Source organism: Tribolium castaneum, chromosome 8 (assembly GCF_031307605.1).
Source record: "Tribolium castaneum strain GA2 chromosome 8, icTriCast1.1, whole genome shotgun sequence".
Taxonomy (NCBI): Eukaryota; Metazoa; Arthropoda; class Insecta; order Coleoptera; family Tenebrionidae; genus Tribolium; species Tribolium castaneum.
Window position 1 is genome coordinate 17,164,711 of NC_087401.1, and position 21,846 is coordinate 17,186,556.

General features: G+C 30.7%; 2 protein-coding genes across 2 annotated transcripts; both read left to right on the forward strand.

The window, feature by feature from the left end:
• Positions 1 to 4,743: 4,743 nt before the first annotated feature.
• On the forward strand, positions 4,744 to 8,101 carry LOC660662 (protein I'm not dead yet). The gene is made up of 5 exons (XM_966875.5): positions 4,744 to 5,154; positions 5,429 to 5,697; positions 6,838 to 7,222; positions 7,411 to 7,758; positions 7,820 to 8,101. The coding sequence occupies exons 1-5, from the start codon at positions 4,804 to 4,806 to the stop codon at positions 8,069 to 8,071; spliced, it is 1,605 nt and encodes a 534-aa protein (XP_971968.1). The 5' UTR covers positions 4,744 to 4,803; the 3' UTR covers positions 8,072 to 8,101.
• Positions 8,102 to 11,335: 3,234 nt separating this feature from the next.
• Positions 11,336 to 20,076, forward strand: LOC660602 (optomotor blind related gene 1 protein). Its single transcript, XM_966818.4, has 7 exons — positions 11,336 to 11,655; positions 14,319 to 14,442; positions 14,491 to 14,881; positions 16,841 to 17,005; positions 17,057 to 17,124; positions 19,394 to 19,464; positions 19,716 to 20,076. Exons 1-7 carry the CDS (start codon positions 11,568 to 11,570, stop codon positions 20,027 to 20,029), a joined length of 1,221 nt encoding a protein of 406 aa, XP_971911.1. The 5' UTR covers positions 11,336 to 11,567; the 3' UTR covers positions 20,030 to 20,076.
• Positions 20,077 to 21,846: the final 1,770 nt, after the last annotated feature.

Consider the following 21,846-nt stretch of genomic DNA (forward strand, 5'->3'; position numbering starts at 1 on the left):
TAATTTAAGTTCAGGAAAAATTAGATCACTGCCATCTTATACAATATTTTTTTTCAGACTGTTGTAGTCAATATTTTTTAATGGCGTTTTGGAAATTAAAAGATACTATTTTGGGCAATTAATGTGTAAAATTTCATTGTTGAAATAAGTTGGGTTTTGAATATATAAATTTTTGAAGTGAAGTTGGAAAAAAATTGGATTTTTGCGTTTTTACTACTAACATGAATTTTTTTCGCACAGTTATAGTTAATATTTTTAAACGAATTTTTGGGAGCTAATAGTCATTATCCACATCTGTAATTGTCCTAAATCTCATTTAGAAAAAATGTAGGGTTCGGAAGATATGAATTTTTTAATTTAAGTTCAGGAAAAATTAGATAAATGCACTTTATACATTTTTTTTTTCAGACCGTTGTGGTCAATATTTTTTAATGGCGTTTTGGGAGTTAAAAGAAACTATTTTGGGCTATAATTGTACAAAATTTCATTTTCGAAATAAGTCGGATTTTGAAGATATAAATTTTTAAATTGAAATTAGAGGAAAATTAGACTTTTGCGTTTTTACTGCAAACATGAATTTTTTTCGCACAGTTTCACTCAATATTTCTAAACAAATTTTTGGGAGCTTACAGTCATTGTCCACATCTGTGATTGTCCCAAATCTCATTTAGAAAAAAAGTCGGGTTTGGAAGATATGAATTTTTTAATTTAAGTTCAGGAAAAATTAGATCATTGCCACCTTATACAATATTTTTTTTCAGACTGTTGTAGTCAATATTTTTTAATGGCGTTTTGGGAATTAAAAGAAACTATCTTGGGCTATAATTGTACAAAATTTTATTTTCGAAATAAGTCGGATTTTAAAGATATAAATTTTTAAATTGAAGTTAGAGGAAAATTAGATTTTTGCGTTTTTACTGCAAACATGAATTTTTTTCGCACAGTTCCACTTAATATTTTTAAACGAATTTTTGGGAGCTAACAGACATTGTCCACGTCTGTAATTGTCCAAAATCGCATTTAGAAAAAAAGTCGGGTTAGGAAGATATGAATTTTTTAATATAAGTTGAGGCAAAATTACATTATTGCTTACTCATAATTTTTTTTTTCAGATTATTGTAGCTAATATGTTTTAACGTTATTTTGGGAATAAATAGACACTATTTTGGTCTATAATTGTACAAAATTTCGTTGTCGAAATAAGTTGGGTTTCGAAGATATAAATTTTTAAATTGAAGTTAGAGGAAAATTTGATTTTTGCGTTTTTACTGAAAACATGAATTTTTTTCGCACAGTTCCACTTAATATTTTTAAACGAATTTCTGGGAGCTAATAGTCATTGTCCACGTCTGTAATTGTCCAAAATCTCACTTAGAAAAAAAGTCGGGTTCGGAAGATATGAAGTTTTTAATTTAAGTTGAGGAAAAATTAGATTATTGCCACCTTATTCAATTTTTTTTTCAGACTGTTGTAGCTGATATTTTTTAATATTTTTGAAATTAATAGACACTATTTTGGGCTAAAATTGTACACAATTTCATTGTCGAAATAAATCGGGTTTCAAAGATATGAATTTTTGAAGTAAAGTTAGAAGAAAATTGGATTTTTGTTTTTTACTCCAAACATAATTTTTTTTCGCACAGTTCCACTCAATATTTTTAAACGAATTTTTGGGAGCTAATAGTCATTGTCCACATCTGCGACTGTCCCAAATCTTATTTAGAAAAAAAGTCGGGTTCGGAAGATATGAATTTTTTAATATAAGTTGATGAAAAATTTGATTATTGCCACCTTATACAATTTTTTTTTCAGATTGTTGTAGCTAATATTTTTCAACGATATCTGAAAAACTAATAGACATTATCTCGTACTATATCTGTACAAAATTTCATCGTCGAAATAAGTTGAGTTTCGAAGATATAAACTTTTGAAGTGAAGTTCGAGAAAAATTGGATTTTTCCCAACTTACACCAAACATGATTTTTTTCCGCACAGTTTTACTCAATATTTTTAAACGAATTTTTGGGAGCTAATAGTCATTATCCACATCTGTAATTGTCCTAAATCTCATTTAGAAAAAATGTAGGGTTCGGAAGATATGAATTTTTTAATTTAAGTTCAGGAAAAATTAGATAATTGCACTTTATACAATTTTTTTTTTCAGACCGTTGTGGTCAATATTTTTTAATGGCGTTTTGGGAGTTAAAAGAAACTATTTTGGACTATAATTATACAAAATTTCATTTTCGAAATAAGTCGGATTTTGAAGATATAAATTTTTAAATTGAAGTTAGAGGAAAATTAGATTTTTGCGTTTTTACTGAAAACATGAATTTTTTTCGCACAGTTTCACTCAATATTTCTAAACAAATTTTTGGGAACTTACAGTCATTGTCCACATCTGTAATTGTCCCAAATCTCATTTAGAAAAAAAGTCGGGTTTGGAAGATATGAATTTTTTAATTTAAGTTCAGGAAAAATTAGATAATTGCACTATATACAATTTTTTTTTCAGACTGTTGTAGTCAATATTTTTTAATGGCGTTTTGGGAATTAAAAGAAACTATCTTGGGCTATAATTGTACAAAATTTCATTTTCGAAATAAGTCGGATTTTAAAGATATAAATTTTTAAATTGAAGTTAGAGGAAAATTAGATTTTTGCGTTTTTACTGCAAACATGAATTGTTTTCGCACAGTTCCACTTAATATTTTTAAACGAATTTTTGGGAGCTAACAGACATTGTCCACGTCTGTAATTGTCCAAAATCGCATTTGGAAAGAAAGTCGGGTTAGGAAGATATGAATTTTTTAATATAAGTTGAGGCAAAATTACATTATTGCTTCCTCATAATTTTTTTTTTCAGATTATTGTAGCTAATATGTTTTTATTTTGGGAATGAATAGACACTATTTTGGTCTATAATTGTACAAAATTTCCTTGTCGAAATAAGTTGGGTTTCGAAGATATAAATTTTTAAATTGAAGTTAGAGGAAAATTAGATTTTTGCGTTTTTACTGCAAACATGAATTTTTTTCGCACAGTTCCACTTAATATTTTTAAACGAATTTTTGGGAGCTAATAGTCATTGTCCACATCTGTGACTATCCCAAATCTTATTTAGAAAAAAAGTCGAGTTCGGAAGATATGAATTTTTTAATTTAAGTTGATGAAAAATTTGATTAATGCCACCTTATACATTTTTTTTCAGATTGTTGTAGCTGATATTTTTTAATGATATTTTTGGAATTAATAGACACTATTTTGGGACATAATTGTACACAATTTCATTGTCGAAATAAATCGGGTTTCGAAGATATAAATTTTTCAAATAAAGTTGGAAGAAAATTGAATTTTTGTTTTTTACTCCAAACATAATTTTTTTTCGCACAGTTCCACTCAATATTTTTAAACGAATTTTCGGAAGCTAATAGTCATTGTCCACACCTGTGACTGTCCCAAATCTTATTTAGAAAAAAAGTCGGGTTCGGAAGATATGAATTTTTTAATTTAAGTTGATGAAAAATTTGATTATTGCCACCTTATACAATTTTTTTTCAGATTGTTGTAGCTAATATTTTTCAACAATATTTGAAAAACTAATAGACATTATCTCGGACTATATCTGTACAAAATTTCATCGTCGAAATAAGTTGAGTTTCGAAGATATAAATTTTTGAAGTGAAGTTCGAGAAAAATTGGATTTTTCCCAACTTACACCAAACATGATTTTTTTCCGCACAGTTTTACTCAATATTTTTAAACGAATTTTTGGGAGCTAATAGTCATTGTCCACGTCTGTAATTGTCCAAAATCTCACTTAGAAAAAAAGTTCGGAAGATATGAATTTTTTAATTTAAGTTGAGGAAAAATTAGATTATTGCCACCTTATTCAATTTTTTTTTCAGACTGTTGTAGCTGATATTTTTTAATGATATTTTTGGAATTAATAGACACTATTTTGGGCTATAATTGTACACAATTTCATTGTCAAAATAAATCGAGTTTCGAAGATATGAATTTTTGAAATAAAGTTGGAAAAAAATTGGATTTTTGCCTTTTTACTACTAACATGAATTTTTTTCGCACAGTTCCACTCAATATTTTTAAACGAATTTTCGGGAGCTAATAGTCATTGTCCACATCTGTAACTGTCCCAAATCTTATTTAGAAAAAAAGTCGGGTTAGGAAGATATGAATTTTTTAATTTAAGTTGATGAAAAATTTGATTATTGCCACCTTATACAATTTTTTTTTCAGATTGTTGTAGCTAATATTTTTCAACGATATTTGAAAAACTAATAGACATTATCTCGGACTATTTCTGTACAAAATTTCATCGTCGAAATAAGTTGAGTTTCGAAGATACAAATTTTTGAAGTGAAGTTCGAGAAAAATTGGATTTTTCCCAACTTACACCAAACATGATTTTTTTCCGCACAGTTTTACTCAATATTTTTAAACAAATTTTTGGGAGCTAATAGTCATTGTCCACATCTGTAATTGTCCCAAATCTCATTTACAACAATAGTGGGGTTCGGAAGATATAAATTTTTAAATGAGAAAAAAAATTGAAAAAAAAAAACAATTTTTTTTCAGATTGTTGTAGCTATTTTTTTTTAACGATAGTTTGTTTAGTTGTGAATCCAATAAAAAAAACCGCATAATGATGCACCTGGCAGTTTTCACAAAAACGCAGTTTAAGTACAACGTGTTAGGCAACCAACAATACACCATTTAGAAAAAATTTACAAAAATCGCCAAGTTTGCGTTTTTTCTAGTTTTGTCACGTGTCAAATTGCAATGGCGGGGCCAACGCTCCAGGCCCTCAAAATCTACTGGAAGAGCCTCTTCATGGTGCTCTTCCCCATAGCGCTGCTCCCCATCTTCCTGACAAATAATATCGCTGAAATGCGCTGTCTGTACGTGGTTTGTTTGATGGCCGGGTTCTGGGTGTTGGAGATTCTTCCCTCGGGAGTTACTGGGCTGTTTCCCATTATTTTCTTCCCGATTATGGGGATTTTGGACACCAGGACTACGACCATGAGCTACTTCAAGGAGTCGAACATGATGTTTATTGGTGGCTTGATTATTGCACTTGCTATTGAGTATTGTAATTTGCATACGAGGATTTCGCTACGGGCGATCAAAATGGTAAAGAATTTCGTTTAAAAAATTACAAAAACACACAACAAAAAGCAAAGTACTAAAAAAATACAAGACACAAAATAAAAATTAAATATAAAAAGATTGATACAAATACAAAATAAAACATAAAAATTCAAAATAATAATAATAAATTTGTTGCCAAAGTAAATAGTAATAAACAAATAATAATAGAAAAAATTAAAATAAATAATTTTTTTTTAATTTTCCTTAATTTTTCTGAATCAGTAAATAAAAAGCTACAAAAAAATCAAAAATTTAGATTGGGTGCAGTTATCGCCGTTTGCACTTCGGTCTAGTCACCTTAACCATGTTGGTATCAATGTGGATATCAAACACTGCAGCCACTGCAATGATGTTGCCCATAATTCAGGCAGTTTTGGAAGAACTGGAAGCCCAAGGTCTTGGAAAAATGTACGAAGGTGAAGTTGATGAAGAAGGACAATTTGATGAATCCACCAAACGTCCAACAAGAGTTACGATGTGTTTCTATATTGGTACGGCATATGCAGCCACCATTGGAGGATTGGGGTAATAATTTTTTTTTTTCAAATTTTGGTCCATATTTTTTAAAATACTACGACTACGGTTCGAGATACAAGATAATTGTAAAGAACAAAGTTGTAGAGAATTAAATTTTCTACAAAAAAGTTTTCTACACTAATTTTGTATCTTTAACGGTTTAGAAGTTTAAACTAGTTTTCTGTTACGTCACTGGTAACAGAAGAGTATTTGTCTAACTTTGAACGCTTGTAGAACTAAAACTATTGAAGATACAGAAAAAGTCATGTTAACTTTTTTGTAGCAAATTTAATTCTCTACAACTTTCATTCGAACATTTTTTGCGTATCTTTCACGATACTTGCAGTGTTTTCATAAATGTGAAACAGTTGTTAATTACTATTTTTTTAATTCACTATTAAAATACGGAAACAGATTCAAAAAAATTGTAAGAAACAAAGTTGTAGAGAATTAAATTTTCTACAAAAAAGTTCTTTACACTAAATTTGTGTCATTAACGGTTTAGAAGTTTAAACTATTTTTCTGATACGTCACTGGTAACAAAAGAGTACTTGTCTAACTTTGAACGCTTGTAGAACTTAAACTATTGAAGATACAGAAAAAGTCGTGTTAACTTTTTTGTAGCAAATTTAATTCTCTACAATTTTGATTCGAACATTTTTTGCGAATCTTTAACGATACTTGCAGTGTTTTCATAAATGTGAAACAGTTGTTAATTACTATTTTTTTAATTCACTATTAAAATACGGTAAAAGATACAAAAAAATTGTAAGGAACAAACTTGTAGAGAATAAAATTTTCTACAAAAAAGTTCTTTACACTAAATTTCTATCTTTCACGGTTTAGAAGTTTGAACTAATTTTCTGTTACGTCAATGGTAGAGTAGTATTTATCTAATCTTTGAACGCTTGTATAACTTAAACTATTAAAGATAGAGAAAAAGTCTTGTTAACTTTTTTGTAGGAAATTTAATTCTCTACAACTTTGGTTTGAATATATTTTGCGTATGTTTAACGATATTTGCAGTGTTTTCAAAAATATGATCTTAAGTTTAAATTGGTCAATTTTTTTTTCAAATACATATTTAACATTCTAATTGCTTGTATTTTAATAATCTGTAGCAAAAAAAAGCTAATTTTTGTGTCACAGATGTATTGTGGGCAGTGGTACCAACCTAGTACTCAAAGGCATTTACGAGACAGAATTCCCTAAAAGCAACGGTGTTGAATTTAACAAATGGTTGGCTGCAAATGTGCCTTTAATGTTGGCAATAATGTACCCAACATGGATTTGGATGCAATTCTGGTTCATGGGCTTATGGCGTCCGAACTCAGAGGACGCCAAAGCCATAGATGTGGGAAAAGAGGGTGAAAAAATTACAAGACAAGTATTAACTGATAAATTGGCCGAAATGGGGCTTTTCACCATCCATGAAGTACTAGTAGGGATTTTGTTTGTTATGGCTGCGCTTTTATGGTTTTTGAGACGGCCTGGGTTCATGAAAGGCTGGCCTGACCTTATCACAAACACTGCTGTAAGAATTATAATTTTATCAAAGAAAAAAAAATTTTTTTGGCAAAATTTAAATACTTGAATGATTTGCATTGTTTCGAATACTTTTGACATAATTAAAAAATAAAACAATTAATTAATTTATTTTTTGTCACATTAAGTTGGCTTGGTTCGTTTCTATTAGCAACACTGTCAAATAAACAATTGTAGACTGGTGACGCCACAGCCGCCATGATTGTCGTCCTCCTCCTTTTCATCATCCCAGCCCGCTACGATTGCACTCGCGAAATTTCTCTCAAATTAATAACATGGCAATACGTTCAGAAAAAAATGCATTGGAGTTTAATTTTTCTGATGGGTGGTGGTTTTGCCATCGCTGATGGTATGAAAGCAAGTGGTTTGGGCAAAATGGTAGCGAATGAATTGAACGCTGTAACCACTTATCCGAAATTGGTGATAATGGTTGTTGGGTGTTTGATTGGAGCTTTTGTCACCCAATTTACGAGTAATGCAGCTGTGGCCAATATACTTTTGCCCATCGTTGCCAGTTTAGCAAGAGTACGGGCGACGAAGTCGCGAGTGACTTAATTCAAATTATGTATATATTTGATTTTTTCAGAAAGCTAAAATTTATCCAATGTTTCTGATGATGCCGGTGAATTTGTCGTGTTCGTTCGCCTTTTGTCTTCCAGTGGCCACGCCCCCAAACGCCATTGTTGCCATGTCGTGCAATGTGAAAACGACCGAAATGATCAAAGTTGGCCTGTTGGTGGAAGTCATCGCACTTGTGATGCTGCTCCTTATTTTTCCGAATCTAGGTTCGGTTATTTGGGATTTTAACAGTTTTCCCGATTGGGCCAAAAAGGACTGAATAAACTTGCAATAAATTTTTGAATCAAAATTTGTTTTTTTTTCACTCCACGTATTTATCACAATGATACGCTCTAGACAAAGCCTCAACTTCATTTAAAATAATTTTTTTATTTATTTTCTAACTAAAAAAACGCAAACTTGGCGATTGTTTCCAAATTTTTTGACAACAAGTGTATTATTGGTTATCTAACACTTTTCTCGGAAACTGTAAGACTTAGAGCAACGAACAAAAAACCATCTGATAGCGCTTAAGTTTCTCTATTTTTTCGAATAAACCCGGAGCCGCTCCGGGCAACGGTTCCGGCTACAAAGGCGATCAAAGTTTTTCACTAAAAAAATTCATAAAAAAAAAACTAAAAGTCGTAGAGCACTGCGGTTTGTTCCATTGAATTCTACGGCTCATTTTACATATTATATCAATTTTTCACAGGAATTAAAAATTTAAAAATTTTTGCCTAAATTTGGGGTAGCCATTTGTCATAGTGGAAAATTTTATTCAATTAAAAAATTCATAACTCGAAAAGTAAAAGTCGTAGAGCAATGCGGTTTGTTCCATTGGATTCAGCGGTTCATTTTCTGTATTATACCAACTTTCAACTCAAATTTCCTGAGTAAAAATCACTTTACCTTCAAAGTGATGAAAAAAAATTTTTTTTTAAACTGACTTCAGCAAATTTTTATGAACTTCTTTATGTCTTAACAACCCACAAAAGTTGTTTTTAGTCCACAAAAAGTCCATATGTTCGATTTTTAGATGTTTGATTTTTTCAATTTTCGTCGCAGTTTTGGTCGATTTTGGGTACCCGGAACTTTTGTCGAGCAATAGCTCCGGAACTATCAGAGATAACCCCATGAAGTGTATTATCGTTGGAAAGCTCTTTAAATTATCTATCTTTTTCAAAAAAAATTAGTGTTCTCCGACTAATAGTTTTCGAGCAAATTAGAGACAAATGCAAAAATTGCTAAAATTTTAAAAAATTCATAACTAAAAAACTATTCGGAATTTGGCAATTTTCTCAATGCCAATCGATTCCTCGGATCATTTTGCATAGGTGTGGATTAAAACAGTTCCACTTTTTCGAATAGTTTAGGCGTAAATGAGAAAATAAAAAAAATTAAAAAAAAGTTAACACCCCCCCCCCCCTTAGAAATCGGTCAATTTTTAAAGTGTCTCAAAATCAAATGAAACCGATTCTATCTTATAGATTTTGATGTGCTCTTTGTTCCATTGAATTCAGCGGTTCATTTTCCGTATTATACCAACATTTAACGAGATATAAAGTTTTAAAATTTTTTGCTAAAAATTTCACAAAAATTGAATTTTTACCAAAAGTAGACGTCGCATCAATATGCGGTTTCTTTTGTGGGATACACAATTGAAAGAGCTTTCGAACAATACTAAATCTAGTTAGTTTGGACCAAATCCAGTATTTGTAAGGTAGGCCACCAACAATACACCCAAATTAAAAATTCTTTAGTAACTGTCTTAATAATAAAAAAAATGGCAACAAATCGTTAACTATGCATTTATTTGTTCAATTTTTCAATTATTTACAAATAGAAAATTTGTTTGTTGGCGTCCCAAGGGCGTTTTCCGTTTCAAAGTCTCCCCTAAAAAGAGTGAAATAACGGCGTGTTTTTCACACGTCGTAAGCCGCTAACGACGGACATATAGCTCCCACATCCGCACCAGAGGTGTGCGGGGTTTTGATGCACTCAGCGACTTTAATTATAGAGTCAATCGTCCAAGAAATGAGCGAAAAAATGCACTTTTGCGCCGAAAATATTTCACCCAACACATGGCCCATAAATCATCCATTGTGAGTTTACATTAGGGCCAAGTGGGTGCGGTGATAAGCTCGACCAAATTTGTCACAACATAGGTGGGCTAAGGGCTGGGAGTTGGACCATATGGGAGAGAAATTTATTTCTTACGCAATTTTCACTTTATTACTTCTTTTGAAGTCCGGAGATAAATTTAGGCGAGAAGACGATGTCAATCGTCGGGTTTATGATACGAGTTTCACTTGTTCTCGAAATAAATATCATTTTAAAGTCATTAAGGCGCATAATGTGCAGCACATGAAAAAATCGAGTTTTTTCCAATTTTTTCGATTTTTTTATTCAATATTCACCATGTTACTTAACTCATTAATACAAAAAAAATTATTTAATTAAATTTTTAATGCAAAAATCAACCAAAAGTCATGGTCAATTTTGTCGATTTTTTTAAAATCAAAATTTTTGGTGTTAGAAACTTTCGTTTAAATTTTTAAATTCTAGCCAAATAATTCAATGTTTTTTGAGTTTCTCTCCAAAAATATGAATTTTTAGTTTGAAACCATGGCAAGCTTGACTTTACACTTTTGACAATTTTGACATTTATCATAATTTTTGACGTTTAAAAAATGCGTTCATTGGATACCATCACTTTTTTATTCATATTTATAAAGTTTTTTGCCAACTAGTTACATAAATCATCAGTTTTTAACGCAAAAAGTGTTAAAATAATAATTTTGTTCAATAATTCTAATCAATTTTGAAGCAATATAAATTTCTAACTTCATAAAAATTCGTTTTTAATTTTTTCTTCAACTTGTCAATAATTTTAGACAAAAAACTATTCAATAAAATAATTACTTTTTTATTCTAGAAAATAGTGACATGCTTGATTGTGTAACATTTTCAACTATTTTAACTCCTGTCTTGATTTTTGACTTTTAAAAAATGAGTTCATCGAATACCATCACTTTTTATTCAATTTTACAATGTTTCCAGCCAAATAATTATTTAAATAATTAATTTTTAACTCAACAATCGTTCAAAAATCAGGCTTTAGTCAATTTTTATAAATTTTTGACGAATAAAAAATTAGTTCATTGGACACTTTTACATAAATCCCTAATTCTTACGGGCGAAATCATAGCAAACTTGATTATGAATCATTGTTAACATTGACATTTGTAAAAAAAATAACGTTTCAAAAGTTCGTTCAATGGATACTTTCACATATTTTATTGAAAACATGGCCAACTTGATTACAAATTTTTGTCGTTAGTTTAGTGACAATTTTTCCCTCAAGGGTTCGGAAAAATCAAATTAAACACAATTTTCGGCACGAAGTGTTTAGAAATTTTCTTTGATTTCTTGAGACGTGTAAAAAACTCAAAGCTTTCGTTTGTTTGGAGTGTACGAAGCCCCGCCTTGTGGTGGGGGAATTTCCAAAATTGTCATGGCCAACGTTGACAACATGTGTGAAAAAGTATCTCTTCAGTCACTCAACGTGCTTCATTTAAGTTGGCCGTGAAAAATGAAATGCTAGTTTTCACGTCGATTTTCCTTTCGGTGAAATAATTTTCCCGAGGTGTCGAAAAATCGATTTCATCGCTAGTGCCGTGATCAAATTAAGAGTGTCGACGTTCAACTGTTGGCGAGTTAAATCGCGGATAACTAGATCGCTTGAATTAATTGGGTTTTTGAACTGGTGGCTAATCATGGAAGGCGATGCCTACCAACAGTATTGTTATCAAGGGAGTGATAGTTGGTACAATTCGGGTGTGACGCCCATGAAACAGATCGAGGGTGAGTGAAGGAAGGAGAAAAAATGGGAAAAATTCGACTGAATGTTTTTTTTTTCGGTTGGTGTCGGAATAAATCACGAGTTTTGGTTACAAATGTGCAATGTGTTTAACTAATGAGACCGCTTGATTTAGTGAAATGGGTTTACGGCGGGTGCGTGCAATTAGACGCCGAGCGTCGCTGAACGACAAACGAGGATTTTTCATTTTGGGAAAGGTTGGAAGAAAAAATAAAAAAAACGATAATTTCACGTTAAAAAATTCGTAACTTTTGGCGTTTATCGAGCAATAACTCCAGAATTATTAACCAGAACCCCCTCAAGTTTGTTATCGTCGGAAAGCTCTTTTCATTATCTATCATCTGAAAAAAAAGATCATTGTTCTGTGACCAATAGTTTTGGAGAAAATTGCAAGTATGTGTAAGCAAAAATAGGTGAAATTTATGTGTGAAAATTATCAAGAATTTGATTGTTTTGTCAACGCCATGCGATTCCCGACATCATTTCACAAAAGTATGTGTGAAAATAGTTTCATTTTTTCAAATCGTTTGGTCATAATTACAAAAATAAGAAATCAAAAAAGTTGAAAATTTTTATTTTTTCTTTGAACAATTATCACTCGGAAAGTAAAAGTTCTACAGCAAAACAATTTGTTCCGTTAAATTTTCCGGTTTATGTTACACCCTTTCCTAAGTTTTTTCAATATTTAGTTTTTTAAATTATTTGCCTAAAGTTTTACTTAATTTTTTGGTGAATTTTCGGCACTCGGAGCGTTTACCGGACAATAAATATGAAACTATTAATCACAACTGTATTATACCAGCACTTAGCGAGATCTAAACTAATGACATTTTTTGCAAAAAATTAAGATAGGTATTTCTTATAGTGAAAAATTTTATTCAATAAAAAAATTCATAACTGGAAAACTAAAAGTCGTAGAGCAATGCGATTTGTTCCATTGAATTCAGCGGCTCATTTTCTGTATTATATCAAACGAGATTTAAAATTTTCAATTTTCTTGCTCAAATTTCCTGAGCTCAAATTTCAAACTTACCTTCAAAGTGATGAAAAAAATTTTTTTTTTAAACTCACTTCAGCAAATTTTTATGGACTTCTTTATGTCTTAACAACCCACAAAAGTTGTTAAAAGTCCACAAAAAGTCCATATGTTCGATTTTTTGATGATTGATTTTTTCAATTTTCGTCGCAAATTTTGTCGATTTTGGGTACCCGGAACATTTGTCGAGCAATAGCTTCGGAACTGTCAGAGATAATCCTATGAAGTGCATTATCGTTGGAAAGCTCTTTAAATTATCTATTTTTTTCAAAAAAAATTATTGTTCCCCCACTAATAGTTTTCGAGCAAATTGGAGACAAATGTAAAATTAAATAAAATTTGAAAAAATTCATAACTAAAAAACTATTGAAAATTTGTCAATTTTCTCGGTGCCAATCGATTCCCCGGATCATTTTGCATAGGTAAGGATCAAAATAGTTCCACTTTTTTGAATAGTTTAGCCATAAATGAGAAAATAAAAAAAAATTAAAAAATAGTTAACACCCCCCCCCCCCTTAGAAATCGGTCAATGTTTAAAGTGTCTCAAAATCAAATGAAACCGATTCTATCTTATAGATTTTGATGTGCTCTTTCCGATCTAAAAAAGCGTTTTCTCCTAGCTCTTTTGGTTTGGCCGTAATCGGCGTTTGAAAGTTGAAAATTAAAAAAAAAGTGAAAATGGAAACCTTTTTTTGCGTTTTTCTCGGAAACTGTAAGACCTAGAGCAACGAACAAAAAACCATCTGATAGCGCTTAATTTTATCTATTTTTTCGACTAAACCCGGAGCCGCTCCGGGCAACGGTTCCGGCTACAGAGGCGATCAAAGTTTTTCACTAAAAAAATTCATAAAAAAAAAACTAAAAGTCGTAGAGCACTGCGGTTTGTTCCATTGAATTCTACGGCTCATTTTACATATTATATCAATTTTTCACAGGAATTAAAAATTTAAAAATTTTTGCCTAAATTTAGGGTAGCCATTTGTCATAGTGGAAAATTTTATTCAATAAAAAAATTCATAACTCGAAAACTAAAAGTCGTAGAGCAACGCGGTTTGTTCCATTGGATTCAGCGGCTTTTTTTCTGTATTATACCAACTTTTCACGAGATTTAAAATTTTATTTTTTTTTGCTTAAATTTCCTGAGTAATAACTTACCTTCAAAGTGATGAAAAAAAAATATTTTGTTAAACTCACTTCAGCAAATTTTTATGGACATCTATATGTCTTAACAACCCACAAAAGTTGTTAAAAGCCCACAAAAAGTCCATATGTTCGATTTTTTGATGTTTGATTTTTTCCAATTTCTGTCGCGATTTTCGGTACCCAGTACATTTATCGAGCAATAGCTCCGGAACTATGAGAGATAACCCCATGAAGTGTATTATCGTTGGAAAGCTCTTTCAATTATCTATCTTTTTCAAAAAAAATCATTGTTCTCCGACAAAAAGTTTTCGAGAAAATTGCAACAATAAATAAAATTTGAAAAAATTCATAACTAAAAAAACTGGCGATTTTCCCGACACCAATCGACTCCCCGGATCATTTTACACAAAAAGACCCACTTTTTCGAAAAGTTTTGCCGTAATTGCGAAATTAAAAAAAAATCACCAGCTTGCCTTCAAAGCGCCGGCAAAGACCGCAAAGCCTACAGCCCCCTGGCCGAGGCCGAGTCGCTCCTCGAACCCCCAGACCCCGACAACAACAACCGCCACTCAACCCACAACAAAAACCACAGGTAACCAACCAACAACAATCATTTTTTCAAAACTAACTTAACAATCAGTTTACACCAATCAATTTGTCCCTCATTATCCAACGCTGGCGCCATCCTGGAAATGAAACATTTGTGGGACGAATTCCACTCGTTGGGCACCGAAATGATCGTCACCAAAGCTGGCCGAAGAATGTTTCCGACGTTTCAAGTGAAACTGTGCGGCCTGGACTTGCATGCCGAGTACATGCTGATGATGGACTTTGTTCCGGTCGATGATAAGAGGTACAGATATGCCTTCCACAGCTCCAGCTGGGTGGTGGCAGGGAAGGCAGACCCCGTGTCGCCCCCCAGGATACACGTGCACCCAGACAGCCCCGCCACGGGGGCGCAGTGGATGAAACAAACCGTGTCCTTTGATAAGCTCAAGCTGACCAATAACCAACTAGATGATAATGGACATGTGAGTTTTTTTTATTTTATCAGTCATTTATTCTTGGTTTTCACACAAAACAAATAAGAGAAAAAAATATACAGACTTATTCTTTGTTATGTAGAAAAAAGTGTATTATTTTTCGAAACTAGAAGTTTAAGATTTTTCGATTAAAAAACTAAGTTATAGTCTAAGTTATACAGGGTTATTCTTTTTTTTCGAAAAAATTATCACACAATTATTATTCTGCACGATTTTTATTTAATAAAACTCCCTTATTTTCCACATAGTAATTTATTTATTACACACTTTCCCAAAAAAATAAACAAATGTACAGGGTTATTCTGGAATTAGACGCCAATATAAAAAAACATACGGGCCTTGAAATTTGACAGTTGACAATATTGAAGAGAGTTAAAAAAAGAATCATCCTGTATTATTTATTCATTGATTTATTTATATCTTATTACAAATTTCGGCCATTTTTTCGCCATTTTCGGGAGATTTTTTTTAAATTCAAACAGTGTTTGATAGATAAGTGAGTATTTTGAAAAAAAATACCAAATATTTTTTCCGATTATCTTAAATTTCATTTTTTATCAACTGTCTTCTATTTTCATTTATTTTTATTGTCATGCTGCAAAAAAACAACACCATACAGGGTTACTCTTTTAAACGTAAATGCAAATTTGAAAGTGTTTATTGTGTTATTTATTGACCGATTCATATGTTTTGCTACACGTTTTGGGCATTTTTTGACCATCTTCAGGCGCTTAAATATTTTTAAAAAAAGATCAAATCATTTTTTGGATTATTTTAAGATTTATTTTCAGTCGACTGTCTTTATATTTTAATTTAATAAATTTATCTATTTAATTTATTTTACGTTATTTAAAGAAAACAAACAGGGTTTTTCTTTTAAATGTAGATACAGAATTGAAATTTTGTTCAACAATACAATTATTAATTTTCTTTAATTCAGCTAAATACCAGAAATTGGCGCAAAGTTTAAAATTTTCTCGTTTTTCTGATTATATCAAAATTTATAAAAGACAGGTATAGCACATCTTACTAAAAAATCTCAAAAAAAATTTTTTTTTCGTCAAAAAACTGAGTTATGGCCGTTTTTTATTATCACTATAGAAAAATCATACAGGCCTTGAAATTTGACAGTTGACAGTTTAAAAAAAATTAACAAGAATAATAAATATTTTGAAAAAAACGTTTATCTTAAATTTCAGTTTTTATTGACTGCCGTCTTTTATTTTAAAGTACATATTTGAACTCACACTTTTGTAAAAGACAAATACAGGGTTATTCTTTTATTTTATCTAAATTATTTTTAAATAACTACAAGAAATATAAAATTTGTCCGTTTCTCTAATTTTTTCCAAATCTATAAGAGGCAGGTACTGGAAATTTGACGGTTGACAGTCTTGAAGAGAGTAAAAAAAAGAATCATCCTGTATTATTTATTGATTGATTCAGTTTTGCTACACGTTTTTTGGACCATCTTCAAGCGCTTAAATATTTTGAAAAAAAAGTTCATCCTAGTAATTTTTCAAAAATTGGTCTTTTTTATAACAAAAAGTTGAATAATTCCAAAACGAAAAAAGATAGACCCATGATATATTTATATAAAGTTATATTATTTTTTTGCGTAGAATCTAACTATAAAAAAATATATAGTGATCCATTTAAAAAATATAACTCTGGTTCACCACCCTGTATACAACACCCTGTATTTAATAAAAATATTTTTAGTTTGTGAACTTTAAGTCGATTTATCGGATAACAAACACAGAATTGCAATATTACAAATAGCAAAAAAGTTATAAAATAAATATACTTATATTAGACTAACCCTGTATTTCGTGTCCCATTGATTTTATATTAATTATTTGCAAAAATTTGTAAGTAAAAAAGATAACAAATCAATACAAGAAAAAACAGAATTTTTTTTAGTTATTTTTGAATTTTAATTTCCAGATAATTTTAAATTCAATGCATCGCTACCAACCTCGTTTCCACATCGTCTACCTCCCTTCAAAAAACACCACCACCGCCACCGAAGAGAACTGTAGTGAAAATTTCAAGACTTTTGTATTCCCAGAAACAGCATTCACGGCTGTCACAGCCTACCAGAACCACAGGGTTAGTCGCAAAAAAAATCCCAAACAAAACAAAACAAAATTTTTTTCACAGATAACTCAATTGAAAATCGCCAGCAATCCCTTCGCCAAGGGCTTTCGTGACTGCGACCCCGACGAAACGTAAGTCAATAAATTTTTGTGTGAAAAGTCAAAATAGCAGCGTCTCATGTTGAGTGTCAAATAATTTAGCGAAACGAACTGTTTGATGGTATTTACGAGCAAATTACCTCAAATTATTACAAAGCGCGTCACTTTAACGTATTTACGAGCGGCTTTATTGGTTCGCGTCGAGAAAGTTTTCAAAATACGTTTCCAGCTTCTGTTTGAAATTAAAATCGAATTAATTTCGTAACTGCGTGGATTTACGGCGGTGTTTTGAGCGAGAGGATTAGATTAGATTAGCATTGACGGTTGTCATTCGGGAGCGAGAGAGAGCGCGTGTTATTTCTGTAGCTGCCAAGCGTTTGAATTAATAGCCGAAAAGTATTCCAGAGCATCCATCTTCCAATCTGGCTGTCTTCCCTTTACAAATGATGCCATTCCTAGACCGAATTTTTCAAATACACGGCGACAATTAGCCTCCGCGCAAAACCGCACATAAATCCTGTTTGTATTTATTTTGATTTTGGCCGATTTTTAAATTTGAAACATTTCATGCTTGAATCTTGATATATTTTTAGATTTAAACTAATAAACATCTCAGCGGAGCGCGAGATTTTTAAATAAATATATCCACACTGAAGCACACTTTTTCACAAAGAGGGGACTTTCATGTCGCAACACTCAATCAAAAACTGGGGGAATTTTTTACATTTAGAAAATTTATCAATTCCATCACTATATCGCTGGAAACGTTTGAAAATGTGAACAAGAAAGTGACAACATCTAATGAACACATTTTGAATTTGAACATCAAATATTTTGACGAAATGTCAAAATTATTGGACTAAAACATTAATTATTTGTCAAAATTTGTAAGAAAATGAATAAATAAAATAAACATTTTCTTAGTCCAAAGTTTGATTTTTTTCAAAAACGGTCAAAATTCACCAAAATGTAATTTTTCAACAGTTCTTTTGGGTCAAAAATAAATTACTTACACAACTAATTAGTTAAGCATATTGTAAAAACGAAAACAAAAATCTAAAAAAAATTAATTAGTCAAAAATTGCTAAGATTTTTGAATAGTTATGGCGTTAAACAAATTAGTCATTAGAGCTCTCCATGTTTTTTTAATACATTTAAACAGGGCTTGAACTGATTATGTGTTTAAAATTATTAAAAAAATAATAGAAAAGTGATAATATCCAATGAACGCATTTTTTAAATGTTAAAAATTGAGACAAATGTTTCACAATCAAGCGTGCCATGGTTTTCTAGAGCAGAAAATCAAAAATTTGAAAAATTATAATTTGTCTAAAATTATTAACAAAATAAAGAAAAGTAAAAATGTATTTTTAAACGTCAAAAATTGTGCAAAAATAATTTTTTAACTGTTTCTGTTTGAAGAAAAAATTATAATTTATGCAAGTATTTGGTTAAAAACATTATAAAATACAAAAAAGTAAAAGCATTTAATGAACGTTTTTTTAAACGTCAGAAATTCACTAAAACGTTAAAATTGCTGAAACTGTTTCATAATCAAGCATGCTGTGTTTTTCCAAGTCAAAATATCAAGAATTTAATTTTTTACTTGTCTAAAATTATTAAGAAATGTAGAAAAAAAGGAAAATATACAATAAACAAAAGTTTTAAACGTCAAAAATTTTATTTGTAACGATTTTGGTGCTAAAAAACTAATAATTTATGTTACTATTTCGCTATAAATATTAAAAAAACATAAATTATATAAATCTGATTTGGAAAAAATGGATAAAAATTAACCAATGTTTGATTTTTTAACATTAGTTAATTAAATATTGTGAAAATAAACACAAAAATGTTACAAATTGCCAAGCTTTCCATGTTTTTCTACAGAAAATTAAATGATTATTTGTCTAAAATTATTAAAAAAAAATAAAAGAAAAAGTGACAATGTCCATGAACGCATTTCTGAAACGACAAAAATTGACGCAAATGTCAATCAAGCTTGCCATGTTTTTCTAGAGCAAAAAATCATAAATTCAACTAATTATTTGTCTAAACTTATGAAGTAAATGAAAAGAAAACAGTAAAAATATCTAATAAACACCAAATTTTTGAAATTTTAAAAAGTCAAAAATTCGTCAAAAATCGGTTAGGCTTGGACAAAATTTACTTCTTAACTGCTTTTTGTGTAAAAAAACACTGAAAAAAGTAGCAAAATTGTATAAAAAACGTCAAAAATTGCTCATTTTTGCGTCTAGTCGTCCAAGTTTTTGTAAATTTGGCGCGAAATTCAAATTTTCAGAAGCCCAGAACCACAATCATCCCAAGTGCAACGTCAACGCCCAACGTCCCGCTCCACTCCCACCACCAAAGGTAAATAAATAAATTCAGTTTTGCCAATAAAATAAACAAAAAATTTCTAAAGAAGCCTTCAGTCCCGAAACATAAACTCAATTACCATCTGTTTACAAGAGTATATCTCGTAAAACGGTAACGATTTTGGTGCTTTTTAACGCTTTTGTAAACAGTCTGGTTAAGTAGATAGCGTGTTTATAATTTAGTGAAGCACATGGCCGACTACATAAATTATCCAATAAGTTTACACACACACATTCCTGTCGCAGATGGCGAGGAGATCGCCGCCCCCGAGCCGGAGGCGGCGCCGATGTACAACCCCCAGAACCGATACCACCTCCAGTCGAACATCCTCACGACGATTGGACAGCCCTACACTGGCAGTGATTTCAACTACGGCCCTGTGTACCACCCCCACAACCTCCTCCATAATTACAACACAGTTTATAGTAATGACAAAACAATGCGAGGACACAATTTCCCAAGGACGATGTACTCCAATTATTCGGGGTTTTACCCGAACTCGGGGAATTACAGGAGTCCGGCCCTGCACCAAAACGGCTACGACTTCGGGCCCCGATAATTATTATTCCGCACTATTTATATCCAATAAAACTATTTTATTTTCTACCGACTGTCTTTTATTTCAATTCACACGTCCCCGATAAAAAAAACAAATACAGGGTTATTCTCTAATTTTTTTTCCAAAAATAATCACATAATTATTATCCTGCACGATGTATATTTAATAAAACTCTCTTATTTTCGCACTTTTCCAAAAAATAAACAATATACAGGGTAATTCTGAAATTTGACGCCAAGTTATGGTCTAAGTTATACAGGGTTATTCTTTTTTTTTTCGAAAAAATTATCACACAATTATTATTCTGCATGATTTTTATTTAATAAAACTCCCTTATTTTCCACATAGTAATTTATTATTTCACACTTTTCCAAAAATAAACAAATGTACAGGGTTATTCTGGAATTAGACGCCAATATAAAAAAATCATACGGGCCTTGAAATTTGACAGTTGACAATATTAAAGATAGTTTAAAAAAGAATCATCCTGTATTATTTATTCATTGATTTATTTATATTTTACTACATGTTTCGGCCATTTTTTCGCCATTTTCGGGAGATTTTTTTTAAATTCAAACAGTGTGTTTGATAGATAAGTGAGTATTTTGAAAAAAATACCAAATATTTTTTCCGTTTATCTTAAATTTCATTTTCTATCGACTGTCTTCTATTTTCATTTATTTTTATTGTCATGCTGCAAAAAAACAACAACATACAGGGTTACTCTTTTAAACGTAGATGCAAATTTGAAAGTGTTTATTGTGTTATTTATTGACCGATTCATCTGTTTTGCTACACGTTTTGGGCATTTTTTGACCATCTTCAGACGCTTAAATATTTTGAAAAAAAGATCAAATCATTTTTTGGATTATTTTAAGTTTTATTTTCAGTCGACTGTCTTTATATTTTAATTTAATAAATTTATCTATTTAATTTATTTTACGTTATTTAAAAAAACAAACAGGGTTATTCTTTTAAATGTAGATACAGAATTGAAATTTTGTTCAACAATACAATTTTTAATTTTCTTTAATTCAACTAAATGCAAGAAATTGGCGCCAAGTTTAAAATTTTCTCGTTTTTCTGATTATTTAAAAATTTATAAAAGACAGGTATAGCACATCTTACTGAAAATTCTCAAAAAAATCTTTTTTTTTTCGGCAAAAAAATGAGTTATAGCCGTTTTTTATTATCACTATAGAAAAATCATACAGGCCTTAAAATTTGACAGTTGACAGTTTTAAAGAGAATTAAAAAAAATCATAAATATTTTGAAAAAAAAAACGTTTATCTTAAATTTAAGTTTTTATTGGCTGCTGTCTTTTGTTTTAATGTACATATTTGAACTCACACTTTTATAGAAGACAAATACAGAGTTATTCTTTTAATTGTAGACGCGTACATAGTTCAACTAAATTATTTTTAAGTGACTACAAGAAATAAAAAATTTGACCGTTTTTCTGTTTTTTTTTTCAAAACCTGTAGGAGATAGGTACTGGAAATTTGACAGTTAACAGTCTTGAGTGAAAAAAAGAATCATCCTGTATTATTTATTGATTGATTTATTTTATTTTTCGGCCACTTTGAGTGACTTTTTTGCGATTGTAGAGTTGAATAGTTATTTTTCTGTCGAGTGTTTGACTTCCGGCTGGACCTAAATACCACCCTGTTCGAGGCAATCAATCACAAAGTGACAAGTCGTCACACGCTCACTTTTACGTGTCCCATTGCTAATTAATCATTAGTTTGGAAACATACGGTCTGACACAAGTTACAGATTTTTTTCCAATGTCGTGCGAGATTTATGAGATTTAAAT

Bases quoted from the DNA above. Each gene is read 5' to 3' on its own strand.
- LOC660662 (XM_966875.5), top strand. From the start codon at position 4,804: ATGGCGGGGCCAACGCTCCAGGCCCTCAAAATCTACTGGAAGAGCCTC. The intron at 5,155-5,428 runs GTAAAGAATTTC...TCAAAAATTTAG, and splicing joins CGCTACGGGCGATCAAAATG to ATTGGGTGCAGTTATCGCCG. The intron at 7,759-7,819 runs GTACGGGCGACG...TGATTTTTTCAG, and splicing joins TCGTTGCCAGTTTAGCAAGA to AAAGCTAAAATTTATCCAAT.
- LOC660602 (XM_966818.4), top strand. From the start codon at position 11,568: ATGGAAGGCGATGCCTACCAACAGTATTGTTATCAAGGGAGTGATAGT. The intron at 11,656-14,318 runs GTGAGTGAAGGA...AAAAATCACCAG, and splicing joins GCCCATGAAACAGATCGAGG to CTTGCCTTCAAAGCGCCGGC. The intron at 17,006-17,056 runs GTTAGTCGCAAA...TTTTTTTCACAG, and splicing joins CAGCCTACCAGAACCACAGG to ATAACTCAATTGAAAATCGC.